This window comes from Phragmites australis, chromosome 10, assembly GCF_958298935.1.
Source record: "Phragmites australis chromosome 10, lpPhrAust1.1, whole genome shotgun sequence".
NCBI classification, from domain to species: Eukaryota; Viridiplantae; Streptophyta; class Magnoliopsida; order Poales; family Poaceae; genus Phragmites; species Phragmites australis.
Window position 1 is genome coordinate 6,344,691 of NC_084930.1, and position 14,158 is coordinate 6,358,848.

Genomic DNA, 14,158 nt, shown 5'->3' on the forward strand with positions numbered 1-14,158 from the left:
TAAATGCAAGTTTGGGCAACGTGATACTTTTGATATCTCAAGTAAACTTATATCAACACCTCTTAATAATACAATACTTATCCTATCAAACCGGTCTTTTCTCTTCTCTAAACACATTTAACCGGTAAAAGAAAAAGCTACCTTCAGATTGACGAAACCGCTCACTAGCACCTTTTTAGAGCGACGTGACCGCACGCTACCAACTACTCAGAGTCCAGTAACTGCTTGCTGCATAAAGGTATTCAATATATGCACTATCTCCAAATTACATACCTACACTTAGTCCATACACCATTGGTCCCTGCTTATAAAATGGGAGACCGAGGCAACGAGAAGGTCATGATATCACATTATTCTGAAACACCACTAGCATCTGATACCTAATACCACACTATGGCTGGCTCCTCAAGTAGATATTTTTTGTGGATATCCAAATTCTTAATGATAGACCTACAGACTATGAAGGAGAACCAGGCAAAAGGTAATGATATGTTTAAAGAGGATAACCTGAATAAGTTTTCGAAATGGCAGACCATGACCTGCTATCCCTGTTTCATCATAGAGGAATAGCGATGAACGGTAAGCTCTATGACCACCATGGACCTAAAGACACTTATTAGAGTGCCGTCACAGATATATCAGGGTGTGCAAACTAGTCGATATAGCAAAGTGTTTTAGCAAGCAAGCACACACTATATTTATGCACCCTCAGTAGTACGAGAAGTACATTAAGGTACGTTCATCGTTATTACATATCATTATTATTTGTTAGGTTGTACTTCTAAGACATGTTTATATTTTTCATATATTCTTTTTTATACTAGTTACTCTCTCATAATGAAAAGTTACAGAATAAATTCATTGAGAACTTTTTAAGGCTACATCTGCTCTTCGATGATGGCTGTCTACCCGGATATAACTGGAGACATAGAGGTGGTGATTCGAGACCTCTACACTGTTGCGAAAGAGACGGTGGTTCGAGCCACCATAAAAGAGATGGTCATTCGACAACCACCAAAAAGGACGTGCTACTACCACTTCCATCGTAATCAATAGGTTGGTTCCGACGAGGGTAACTTCATGTTTACTCCTCAAAGAATTTTATATTGTTGTGAATTCTCTGACGACAGGGCAGATGGCTGGGATCCTAAATTTGATTATTTTTATTATCCACTAGCGCTACGTAGATCAAAATTTCCAGAATACTATTATCATTGGATAGACCGAGAGATAAGGCATACACAATTTCAAAAGTCATTTCGTCTGTAATGTTTATAATACTACTTATTGTACTTGTTGAATTCAATATAATTTTCTCATTTTTAATCTATTACTTATATCTCAGATGTAACCTACCTACTATAAGTAATATTTAAATTTTATATACTCATCTTATATATACAAAACTCCCGAGACCCAACCGAGCCGCCGAAACACGGCCGCGCTTGACGCTCCCTTGACTCCGCACGGACAGCGCATCTGGCCCTCCAAAACTCGGAACGCCAGGCCCGCGTGGTAGCGCGAGGCACGAACGCACGCAAGCCAAACGCTCCCGCCCCTGCTTCCCTACCCGCTCCGCGCGGGCCGCCGCAGCTGGCCACGGACGATGCTTTGCTTGGCACTTCTCCGCGCCGGTGGAGTCGACGCAGCCGCCCGCCCCTTGCACAGTCGCACGCACACGCCAGTAAGCTGGGCCACCACACCACCTCCGGGTATCCTTGTACTGAGCAGAGGGCAGGCGCTGGCGCTGGTAGTTTGTGCATGATTTGGTGGAACCGTGGAAGAATACAATAGTGTGTGAAGTCATGAGTTTCTTCGTGCGATCATATCATAGCTTTGATGTTTTCTCGGTCCAAACGGGAGAGAAAACATGAGTTCACTTACCGCAACTCCTCAAGCACTATAAGTTCACAGAGCTGCTTCGCTCGACGGCGAGGCGAGGCGGTGAATACAACATGTCAAACAACATAGGAGAGGAGAAGAAAGTCAGGGATGGTGAGATGTTTGGGGAAACCAACAGTCCTGTTGGGAGCCGGATTGGGACACTCGTTTCTGGGAAGTCCAAAGATTGGAGAACAACCTTGAACCCCTGAGCTTCCCTGAGCTGCCAGTGCCAGTGTTGTATGGGATTTTGTCCTAAACACGGGCAACACAAGTCTAGATCAGATCACGGTTTCTTGGTTCCATGTATTTTGCATGAATGTACTTCTGCTGTTTAAATGAATGAAACCTCTTGATCTAAAAAGGAAATGTAAAATTTCGGAGGCGTTAACTCAGACCAAGAAATTACACCAACACTTGTACTATCCCTGATCTGATTAAGCTTTGGAAGGCAAAAATCTCATGAAAAAGTATATTCTTCTTATGCTAGAAATTTTGTTTCAGCTCATGATAACCTTTTTTAGATAATCTATATAGCGAAGAGGCTGTCTAGGGAAAAAAAAAATGCTATTTCTGTCACAAGATGGAGACAATAGATCATCTTTCCTTTCACATGTATTAGTAATAGTACCAGAGAATGAGAAATTTCATTTCACTCAGTATGAAAAATTAAAATTATGTCATAATTGCTTCAAGCCTTTGCCGACAAACAATTGAGTATTCATTCTCAATATAAAAAAAAAAAGTCCCTAAAAAACAGAGAAATGCACCTGTACTGGTAGCAAGCCTATATATACCACTTTAATTTACATCGTCCCATTTCCATCAACTATATAAGTAGTAAATCTTTCTGATCAGAAACCCTAAATGGAGAGGTACTAAAACATCCTCTTCCCCGATAACCAACAAGAAAACTGTGGAAAGCAGTACAGGGTGTGTAGCAGAGTTCTACATCAGTGTATTTGTATACATATTCAGAGTTCAGACCATATATACAGCCTCGTCAGGGTCCTCGCTTCCGATCAGTATCAGCCCCTCGACGAGGACGGGGAACATGCACCTCGTCGGCTGGCAGCCGGTGGAGACCACGCCGGCCGGCGCATCGACGATGTCGTAGGCGTGGTGCTTCTTCAGGACGCCTATCACACTTGCGATGTCCCCCTCCCTGATGAACCTGCCAGATTTTGTTGCAATCTTTGTGAACAATGGTCCTTTAACTTGGAAAACAATGTCATGATATCTTTTTAGAATCTCAATGCAATGATCATGACCTGTGGCCGGTTGCATAGCTTTCTTGTGCCTGAACGCAACCATGAAATGCAGCACTGATATTATGCATGTAAAGTTTCACAACATTACGGTGATATCTAGGTCTCGACTTCTCTCATCTATAAATTCGTCTCTAGGAGTTTCGTTGTTAACAATTAGTAGGTTGCAAGACTTTTAGACCATTGCAAAATCGGAGATCATTGCACCGGCTTAGTCGTCTTTGGTTTGGAGCGAAATTCCCGGATGAATTGATCATTGCACCGGCGGGGGTTCGATTCCCCGTAATACAAAGTTCTCTGTGATATTTGAGGAAACCAATTTAGTCTTTTATACATACTGCTGGCGCAAGGAATGGTCTAATGCTAGATGAGAGATGTCAAGACCTAGATATAACAGTAATGTTGTGAAACTTTACATGTATAACATCAGTGCTGCATTTCATGGTTGCGTTCAGGAATGGGCAATACATGAGCTAATATTTTGCTATTTGGCTCCGTCTGCAGCTGAGACGTGGATTGAGAGCATCCGAGCGATAGCTCGGTTGGCAAGAATGGCTCGTGCACGGCGCGAGCGCCTGAGCCAACTGTGTTTGAGCGCGCGCTTGTGTGGGTATGCACGGGATTTTCCGATTTATATGGTCACGTATGAAGCGTCGGGGCAACGCCCCCATGGTGGAGTCAAGCCCGGTGAGGGTTCGATTCTCTGTTCCGCACCTAGCCCCGGGACCTCCAATGAAGATCGTGCAGATGGGGTTGCACTATTAAAAAAGACATGGATTGGGATAATGGTGATTGTAACGGAGCATGTTAGCTCTTCCAATGATTTGGGGCCAGTTGGGGGTTCCTATTGTAAGATAAAGCAACTTTTGTTACTAAATGTTAATCCCCCTTAGAGTTAGTATGGTTCTTATTTATCAGAGCAACAGCGATCAGCATATTTTGTAGCATAAGCAACCCAATGTCATCAGATTAGCAAGGTTTGCAGCATAAGCCAATGTCGAGTATAATTCATCTTATTTTCTTTAGTTACTGTCAACCTAATCATGTGTATTTTTCTGTAAAATTGCTTACATCGCTTCAATTTTATTTTATTTTTGGCCTAACCCTGCTTTTGGATTCCTTCCCCAAATTGCGCACTCTCATTTCTCCAGCGGTGCGTGAAGGATCTTACCCTTCCTTTACGAGCAGATCGCCGTCGAAGGATAAATCGTTGCTTGCCATCCAGTTCTTCAAGCTCCGTGACGCGCCCTTCCTGTCGCCGTCAAAGCTGATCGTTTTCTGTTTGATGATCATCGGAGTGATCGTGGCACCTTCGCCGGCGCGCACGTAGAACCTCTTCCCGGAATTCCCATCTGAGATGTAGAAGTTCTGCACCCGTGCCTGCCAAAGCGACGCCAAGAAACACAGGTTACGGCCATGCATGTCTCACAGTTCATCAGCTCGTGCGATCACAAACCCTCTGGTTGGCACGTGAAAGGTAGAAAGGTAGAGCTGACCTCGCAGTGTCTCCGTTGCCACCGGGGGCTGCAACGGGCCCAACCGCGGCGCTCGAACAGCTGAACGGACGTGAACACGCACCGGGCGGCGTCGTGGAAGTAGGCTCCGAGAGGGTGGCGGCCGCAGGTGACTTGCTGCAGGAGCAGGACACGGCGGTCTCGTTAGAACGAACAGAGCATGTCAAATAATTTCAACCCATTGCTTGCAGAGGAACAGAATTCGAGTTGGCTACGCTGTGCCTTGGTGAAGAAAAAAAAGTGGTTTCGTAGCTTGTGCTTGTCTTCCACAAGAAAGCCATTGACCACCACATGTGATGATGCGACTCGACGTTTTGACATCCTCTGACGCATAAACGAGTGCAAGCAACAATTTGGACCAGGAAATTGTGTTAACAATGCACACAAGTACATAGCACAAGATCTTAGCCATGTTCGAAACATAAGAATGCAATTGTTTGAGTTGACATGCGTAGACTGTGGGAGAATACCAATGCGATTGTAAGACGTGAAGGAAGCAAGACGTTGGCTGACTGAATCTCATGAGGCGATTGAAACAGAGCTCACCCCGGTGATCTTGACGAGCTCGCCGACGGGCATGTCCCCGTGGTCGAACACTGTGTCGGGGAACCGCCGGAAGAACCTCTCCGCCTCGGCCGCCCTCCGCCACGCGTTCCACGCGAACAACGCCGCGACGGCGGCCACCGCGCCTCCCGCCGCGGCGAGGGCCTCCCACCGGCACCACGACACGAGGCAGAACACCCCGGCGCCAACCGCGGCCGCGGCCGCCACGGCCACCAGCACGTAGCACGCGAACGGGACGCCGAGCCTCGCCCTCCCGCGCGGCGCGACGGCCGCGCCCGACGACTCCGCCTCCTTCCCGGCGGCGCCCCTCCTGCTGCTCGCCTTCCTCCTCGACCCGTGCGCCGGCGAGGGCGCGGGGGACGGCGACGGCCCGACGAGGAGCCCCGGATGGGAGAGCTGCGACAGCGGCCCGGACGCCGGCGACGGCGATGGCCGGGGCAGCGGCCCGGAGCTGCGGCGCGAGGAGGCCGGCGACGGCGCTTGCGACTGCGACGCGGAGATGTCGAACATCCGGCCGAGCTCGCCGGACCGCGCCACGTCCCCGCCCGTGTACGGCGGCGTGGCGACCGACCCCGACGACAGCCGCCGCTCCCTCTTCCTGTCCGGCGCCGGGCCGGACACGTACATGCCACTCCCTATCTGGTGCATCCCTCCCGACGCGACCGAACGAAGCAGCACGAGCTAGGCGATCGAGAAAGTGGAAGCAGCAAGAAGAAGAAGAAGAAGAAGATGAATCACGACGTGATGCGAGGCTACGGCTGCTGCTTTGGGTTGCGACGTGATGTCGTGATCTTATCAAGAACAGAGTAGGACGCACTGCACTGCTTTGCACTGTGCCTCTCCGAGCTTACTCCGCTCGCGTTGCTTGATCGCGAATTAATTCGAGGTCGGCACGGCTGGACGCCATCGGTCCTAGCTAACCGTTTGAGTACAAATCTAGCTTGGCCGTAGCTGCTAATAGGCCGTGGCAGAGTAACACGGCCGAAAGTGGTGGTGATACTGAGGCGAGCCACCCGGCGCGCGCATTCTCCTCGTCCGCCGGCGTGCGTGCGTGTACGTGGCGGTGGCGTGGTCGTCTGCTGGACGGACTACGTAACAGCAGTGATCATCACTCATTTTAATGATAGTTGTTAGGAAGCAAATCCTAATGATCAATTAGATTAACTGTTTATGTCAGTCACATATCGAATGAACACCCGTTCGAAAGGATGCTCTCTAAAAGAATATGAATTTGTTATTTCATTCTGTATAAATCAAACATATATACAATAAAACAAATAACAACTCTGTCAACTAATCACTATTGTCATTACAATTCTCAATACGTTATCAAGCACATCTACACCAACTGATTCGGGCAACCGACGATTACAGAACGGTAAGCATCATGGAGATAGACAAACTTCGCGTTTCAATGGCGCTTGAACCCGCAATTCTCCTTGTGCTTCATCTACGTCGGTCACAACATCCATTGCGGCGCCAGTATCACTATCGTCGTCCTCGACGTCATCACAACCGTCGTGGCCAGCCAGAAGCAAAGTGGACGCCGCTTCTCCAAAGCAGCAACCGGCCGACTGCGTCGTTATCAGTCGGCGGCAGCGGCGACATCACGCCCTCACGGCGGCGGCATCTCATCTTCACGCCAGCAGCGGACGGCCCTCCTCGTCGTCATTGCCCATGGGCGCGACCTCCTACGCTATCTTCTTCCAGACAGCGGCGGCAGGCGGCTCGATCCAGCGCACGGACCATATTTTCAAGGTGGCGGCTCTCCTTCAGGCGAAGCCAGGACGGAGACGTCGACACGCGACGGCCGGCAGCGCCCTTGCTTTCATAACTTCAGTTATAATAGTATTTCTTGTGTTTAAGTTCTCAGACTTTGCATAAATTTTGTGTTATGCTTTATTTACATCTTTTAAATATGTCAGACACTTAGGTCATTAAGAATTGAGTTGTATTGTGTACTACTGCAATATACATGAATTACCTTAGTAATACTCTATAACTTAATATATTTACATTTTATTACACACTTTAGTTGTTTTCTTGCAATTATTTATTTATTTTTTATAATTAATCATTTATTTAAGTCTTAGATTAAATAATCAGAAATACTATTTATATGTCGACATATTTTAGGAAGGAGAATATGACTAATTTCTAACCTTCCGAACGGCGAAGAGATTCGTGTCGTACTCCTCTTCCACCTCCGACGAGCTCTGGTGATCTCCATTAACTCCGACGAAGTTAGGGTTTTGGGTTGGGGTTAGGGGTTTAGGCTGGTGTCACGTCCCGAAATCCATAATTGTGTGTTTTAATCCTAAAACATGCAATTTCAGCTTCATGTTCCAGTTTGGGTCACTGGAGCACTTCACTTTGAGTCAATGAGGTGGGAGAAGGAAAAACTAAGAGAAATAAAGGAGCTGGAAGCAAGTCTGAACTTTCCTCTAGGTAAATGGGGCCCACTTGGGTGGAAAATATCTCTCTATAAGTGGGCAACAGCTCTCTCTCACCCACTCCACCACATAAGGCTTTTTGAGGAAGCAAGTTGGAGTTGGCTGTCTCTCTCCCTCTCTCTCTTAGGCTCCCTTTTTCCCCTTTGGATCCCTACCTCTGGGAGCAAGATCAAGGTACGTATGTGGTACTCACGAGACCACCAGCTCAAGGACTACTCGTCCATCCAATTCATTTTCAGTTTCCCCGAAGGAATTCGAGCTGGTTCTAAACTTGTTTGGTGTTCTTTGGGAGAAGCAAGGAAGCAGCAGTTTTTCCTCTCTTCTCCAAGCCATTTTCCGTCGTTTCCTCCTTCAACTGGCGGTCACCAACCTCAGCAAAGGACCTTAGGTGAGTCTGCTAGGCTCCCATGGCAAGTATGCTCATTTTTGGTTGGATAGATCTTGAATCTGGAACTAGGGTTGCAAAGTTCTTAAAGTTCTGCAGTCTGGGAACAAATGAGGATTTATGTGGATTTGAGTTAGGAATCATGTTGCTAGGCGGTTGAGCAAAGTCTAGACCCTGTACACCCTTCTAGGCATTTTTTTACTTTTGATTTAGAGAGACTCCCAGGTTAGTTTAGCTCAGTTTTTCCCTTCGTAATGGCTGCTGTTCTGGAGCTGCGCGAGGCTGATTTTACTGTAGCGCCGAGTACTGTTCACCCGAGCACCCCGGGACTGTTCACCGAGCACCCCCTGGTACTGTTCACCCGACGACCCCCGGGTACTGTTCACCCGAGCACGAGCTCAGTCACCGCGAGCACTCCCGAGCACCCCGGGTACTGTTCACCCGACGACCCCCGGGTACTGTTCACCCGAGCACGAGCTCAGTCACCGCGAGCACTCCCCGAGCACCCCGGGTACTGTTCACCCGACGACCCCGGGTACTGTTCACCCGAGCACGAGCTCAGTCACCGCGAGCACTCCCGAGCACCCCCGGGTACTGTTCACCCGACGACCCCGGTACTGTTCACCCGAGCACCCGAGCACCCCTGGTACTGTTCGCCCGAGCACGAGCGCGGTCACCCCGAGCACTCCCGACGACCCCCGGGTACTATTCACCCGACGACCCCTGGTACTGTTCACCCGAGCACCCCTGGTACTGTTCACCGAGCACGAGTACAGTCACCCGAGCACTCCCGAGCCCCCGGGTACTGTTCAGCCGACGACCCGAGCACCCCTATACTGTTCACCCCGAGCACCCGAGCACGGTCGATCCCGAGGACCCCCGGGTACTGTTCACCCCGGGTACCCGTGAGTACTGTTCATCCCGGGCACCCCGAGCACGGTTTATCAGGCTTTCCTGATAGCTGATAGCTTGTAAAATTCGTAGTTAATTCGTAGGAACTCCAAACTTTTGAGACCACTTGGAAAATTCTGGTTTGGACAGTACGATCTTGGAATAATGTTGTCATGTATTGTGGAGCATATTTTTCTTACATGATCGCATTTCATACATGCTCATTACATTGCACGCGTTGCTCTCTGTAGTGAACGCCGATCCGTCGATCCCGGAGGCCGTGGGCGATCGTGAGGCGTCCCACCTTTCTGATTCAGGGCAGCAAGGCAAGCATCGTTCATATTGCACCGTGTCTACTTGAAAATTTAATATGTTATCTACGCTTATGTATACATTGCATGTGTCGGGTACTGAGTTGGGTAGAACCTATGCCGATGCATTATCCCATTTCGGTCACGTGTCATGTGTTGTTCCTAGGAGCCTAGTGATGTCATCGAGGTCTAATTTTAGTTCGCGATGCTTAGTGGTACTTAGGCTTTCCGGTAGAAGTCGACGACGGCGTCCACCGTTGTCGCGAGCCTAGGACTTATTACTTGTTCACACTTATGGTTGTGTCGATGATGAGTCGGTTTGGTGAGTGGTGAGTTGAGACGAGGTGTGGGCGGTGTTAGGGGTGTCATCTGCTCACGAGGAGTCCTCAGGCAGTTCGGGGAGGGAACCCGGACACCGTAGACCGTTTGCACCGGTTAAGCACCGATCATCGGTGTAGTCGGCTTTAGCACATACCTTACTCACCACATGCTGATATAATGGTAGGCGAGCCGATTACCTTCGCAGACGTGGTCATGTGGGCCTCGTCATAGACGGTGTGAGTCCGGTTTGAGTCCGGGCTTTTAGCGGTATTAGTTTGCTCGGGGAGTAGTTCTAATACCGCCGTGCCGAGCTATGGTTGATCCACATGGTTGGGCCTGGTTGGGAAAGGTTGTCACGGGTACCCCCTTGTGCGCATCTTAGCGGGTGGCACAAGCCGTATGGTCCCTGTGTCGTGTGGGTCCAGGAGTATCCCCCTGCAGGGTGTATAACCAGTTCGAACTGCCGCGCTCTCGGTCATGAGCATCGCTATCGCTTATCTCCACCGAGCGACCATATTTTGGTCGTAGAGTTTCGATGTGGGTTGTGGCATGGTTGGATTGGGGTGGTTTGGTCGGTATGTGGTTGGTGGTTTGGTGGGAATGGTTTGCTTTTATACACTTGTTGTTATATATCTGTTTTGATCAGTTGGTTGGCAGGGTTTGAGTCGGTGGTTGGTTAAGTCAGTTGCTTACACCTAGAGTCTAGGTTGCTTACCGCTTAATGAACTTAAACATGTCTTAATCCTTGCTACAGCTTTAAATGCATGATCCTTGGAGTCGAGAATATATATACTCATACTGTGTAAGACTTGCTAGTACCTTCGTACTAAGGGTGCTGCCCTTAAGTTGCTTTCAGGTTCGCAGGTCGGCGAAGATGGGGCAGTGTTCGGCTACTTTGTGCCTGCCGATCAGGGTGGCAGGCAGGAGTAGCACCTTCTACTCCGAACTCCGGCGCTTTTGGTATGGAGCCTAAGGGCATACGGCTCCATACTCTTTTGTTGTATAGGTTTTTCTTCCGCTGCGTAGTAGTTGTTGTTGTTCCTATTTTGTTGTAAATTGTGGAAGCAGTTGCTTGTTTAACAATGGTAATCCAGTTTAATTATTTGCTCTCTATTAAACTGTGTTGTGATATTTGAGTTGGAAGGCATGTGTTCCGATCCTGGGCACAAAACACGTGCCGGGACTACCGGAATGGTATTCTGGTTAATCGTCGAGGTTGTGATTATGAATAATGATCCTCCTGATGATTAATTAGAATACTATTTGGACGGTTCCTCACAGCTTGGTATCAGAGCCTGGTTTAATTTAGTAGCCTAAACATAATTAGTGCGTTGTTTAGTAAGTCGCAAAAATTCACCTAAATAACCCATGATTTATGTTTATGCCTCTTCATGTCTAATATGTATTAAACTGCTATCGTTTATGCCCCTAAGTTAAAATGCGTATTATGAGTGACGTTTATATGTCTTATACCACATTGTTTTGCTTTCGACCCTGCATTGATTCATGTTGAGCATTGCATCTTCGGCTTTGCATCGTCGGAAGGTAAGGCACGACGCTCGGTGGCGGTTAATCACCGAGGGCTCAGCCGGATGCGAGGCAGGGGCCCGGCATGTTCCGTACGGTGATCCGTACGGGAAGTGAATACGCTAGCAATAGCGTATGAACATCCACCATGCGATGGGAGACATGGTCGTCTACTCGTGTGGCGTTTACACGAGATGTCCCGTAGGGTCTACGGGAAGTGAATACGTCGTTATCGACGTATGGATTGTCGCTTGTACGGCATGTGGTACAAGGGCCGTTCGCGCTCTTACTCTTTCTAGCGCGAAGGGTACGTTCTGGATGTTATAAACTGCCTGTGATTTTGATGCTTGCAGGTGCGGTTCTTATTTTGAGAAAGAAGCGGTAGCTAGGTTCGAGCATGCATCATTTCATGGCATTCATGCATGCATTCATGTTTGTACATGTATTACGGGATTCTAACAATATATCCGGCGAACGCATTGTGCTGAGTCGGAATTTGACGTTTCCCCCTTTTATTTTACATTTCAAGAATGGTTGTCACTCGGCGTAGTGGAGAGGTTCCGGAGGGTTCCGGTCAGAACAACCCTCCTCCACCGCCGACCATGGCGGAGGTGCTCATGCAAATCGAGCAGAACCGCCAAGCGAATCACGCTCTCCTCCAGACGAACCAAGCGCTCTTGGAGGCTCTCGTGCGCAACGCGGCTCCTCATGGAGGAGGTGGGGCCGTGCGCCGAGACGACTTCTCGGACTTTTTGCGGACTCAGCCGCCGGTCTTCTCGCGAGCTGAGGATCCTCTGGATGCTGATCACTGGCTCCGGACGATCGAGCAGAAGCTCGCCCTTCTTCGTTGTGAGGATCACGAGAAGGCGCTCTTTGCCGCCCATCAGCTTCAGGGCCCGGCGGGTGCGTGGTGGTCCGGCTTTCTGGCCATGCACCCCGCCGATCACCGCGTGTCATGGGCGGAGTTTCGCGAGGCCTTCCGCTCGTTTCACATACCGAGTGGCCTCATGGAGGCTAAGAGGCGGGAGTTTGAGGACCTCAAGCAAGGAGGTCGGACGGTGATGGAGTACGTGCAGGTGTTCAACCACCTTGCACAATATGCTACCGAGGAGGTCAGCACGGATGCGCGCAAGCAGCGCCGCTTTGTGAATGGCCTGAACTCGAAGATGCAGGACCGGTTGTCCGCGCATAGGTTCGCCGACTTCAACGAGTTGGTAAGCACGTCGATCACAGTGGAGCTCAAGTATAAGAGCCACCAAGAGGAGAAGAGGCGGAAGAGGGGTTCCTCGTCTTCTGTGGGTGGGAGCTCGCAGCGCACCCGCACTGAGAGTCAGCCTCCACAGTTTCAGGTGCCGTCGGCTGGCTACCCACGACCGATGTGGTTTGTACCACGTCCTGCGTTCTCCGCCCCACAAGGGCAGGCTGCACGACCCGCCGGCTCCCAAGTGAGCGTGACCGGTGGCTCAGGCGGTCCGTGCTTCAACTGCGGCCGCGTCGGCCATTTCTCGAGGGAGTGCCCGTATCCGAGGCCGGGAGCCGCGGTGAGTGCCCCGCGACCACCGCCGGCTCAGTCAGCACCGCAGTCTTCGCAGGCGACTCACGTTCCCAAGCGTGGTCGAGCTCGCCACACTACCGCCGACGAGGTTCAGGAGGGTGACACCGTCCTAATGGGTACGTTGGATATGAGTTTCAACTCTGACATCTTTTCTGCAGTGGTTTTGTTTGATTCAGGAGCCTCTCACTCCTTTATATCTTCGGGTTATGTTTGGAAAAGTGGGTTGAGAGTCAGTGCTACCCACACACCGTACCTTATAGACGCCCCAGGGGCCAAAGTTTTAATCAACCAGTGTGTGAATAAAGCGGCGGTAATTGTCAACGGAGTTCCCTTCTTTGTCAATCTGTTAGTGATGAACTCGAAGGGAATTGATATTATTTTGGGAATGAATTGGCTCTCCAAGAACAAGGCTGTGTTGGACTGTGCTCGGCGGACCGTCACCCTCAATGGTCTGTCAGGTACTCGGGTCCAGTTAAAGCTAGAGGATGTCAAGTCCTGCCTGTTCGCCGTAAAGGCTGTCCCCACCAGGGTTATGGAGACCATTCCTGTGGTGTGGGAATTTCCGGATGTCTTTCCGGATGAGTTGCCTGGAATGCCGCCTGGTAGGGCAGTGGAGTTCTCTATTGATCTCGTGCCCGGTGCGGCCCCGGTTTCGAAGAAGATGTATAAGATGTCGCCAGTTGAGCTAGTTGAGCTGAAGAAGCAGATCCAGGAGCTGCTGGCGAAGGGTTTCATTCGTCCTAGTTCCTCACCTTGGGGATGCTCGGCTCTATTCGTGAAGAAGAAGGACGACACTCTCCGGATGTGTGTTGATTACCGTCCGCTGAATGCAGTCACTGTGAAGAATGTGTATCCGCTTCCTAGGATCGACATCTTGTTTGATCAGTTGACTGGAGCCCGAGTCTTCTCAAAGATTGACTTGAGGCTGGGCTATCACCAGATCAAGGTCCGACCAGAGGATATTCCAAAGACAGCGTTCTCTACTCGATACGGCTTGTATGAGTTCACCGTTATGTCGTTTGGCTTGACTAATGCGCCGGCTTTCTTTATGTACCTCATGAACTCGGTATTCATGGAGGAGTTGGACAAGTTTGTCATTGTTTTCATCGACGACATTCTGATATACTCCAAGACTGTACAAGAGCACATTGGGCACCTCCGTATTGTTCTGGGCAGGCTCCGAGAGCATCAGTTGTATGCCAAGTTCAGCAAGTGTGAGTTCTGGCTCAGGGAGGTGGCTTTTCTGGGACATGTTCTATCAGAGAACGGAGTGGCAGTTGACCCGAGCAAGGTGCAGGATGTGCTCGACTGGGTTCAGCCCCAGAATGTCAGTGAGATCCGGAGTTTTCTTGGACTTGCAGGCTATTACCGTCGGTTCATCGAGAACTTCTCCAAGGTTGCGAAGCCGATGACTCAGTTGTTGAAGCAAGGCAGCGTGTTTGAGTGGTCAGATGCCTGTGAGTCTGCCTTCCAGACATTGAAGAAGCT

General features: G+C 49.7%; 1 protein-coding gene across 2 annotated transcripts; it reads right to left on the reverse strand.

Annotated features, from left to right (window-relative positions):
• Positions 1-2,566: 2,566 nt before the first annotated feature.
• Positions 2,567-6,298, reverse strand: LOC133930332 (uncharacterized membrane protein At1g16860-like). 2 transcript variants are annotated; one of them, XR_009911737.1, is made up of 5 exons: positions 5,210-6,298; positions 4,646-4,780; positions 4,321-4,529; positions 3,153-3,446; positions 2,959-3,055 (listed from the first exon to the last, which is right to left on the reverse strand). XR_009911737.1 is itself a non-coding variant. In XM_062376968.1 (4 exons), exons 1-4 carry the CDS (start codon positions 5,873-5,875, stop codon positions 2,863-2,865), a joined length of 1,203 nt encoding a protein of 400 aa, XP_062232952.1. In that variant the 5' UTR covers positions 5,876-6,285; the 3' UTR covers positions 2,567-2,862. The 2 variants fall into 2 exon arrangements, 1 of the variants encoding a protein (XP_062232952.1); XM_062376968.1 differs by lacking the exon at positions 3,153-3,446 and having other exon boundaries at positions 2,567-3,055; positions 5,210-6,285.
• Positions 6,299-14,158: the final 7,860 nt, after the last annotated feature.

What these genes read in the sequence shown, in the direction of transcription:
- LOC133930332 (XM_062376968.1), bottom strand. Translation starts at nt 5,875, where the DNA reads ATGCACCAGATAGGGAGTGGCATGTACGTGTCCGGCCCGGCGCCGGAC. An exon ending in AGCTCGTCAAGATCACCGGG is followed by an intron (nt 4,781 to 5,209) that starts GTGAGCTCTGTT and finishes CTGCTCCTGCAG; the next exon opens with CAAGTCACCTGCGGCCGCCA. An exon ending in GATCTGCTCGTAAAGGAAGG is followed by an intron (nt 3,056 to 4,320) that starts GTAAGATCCTTC and finishes AAAATCTGGCAG; the next exon opens with GTTCATCAGGGAGGGGGACA.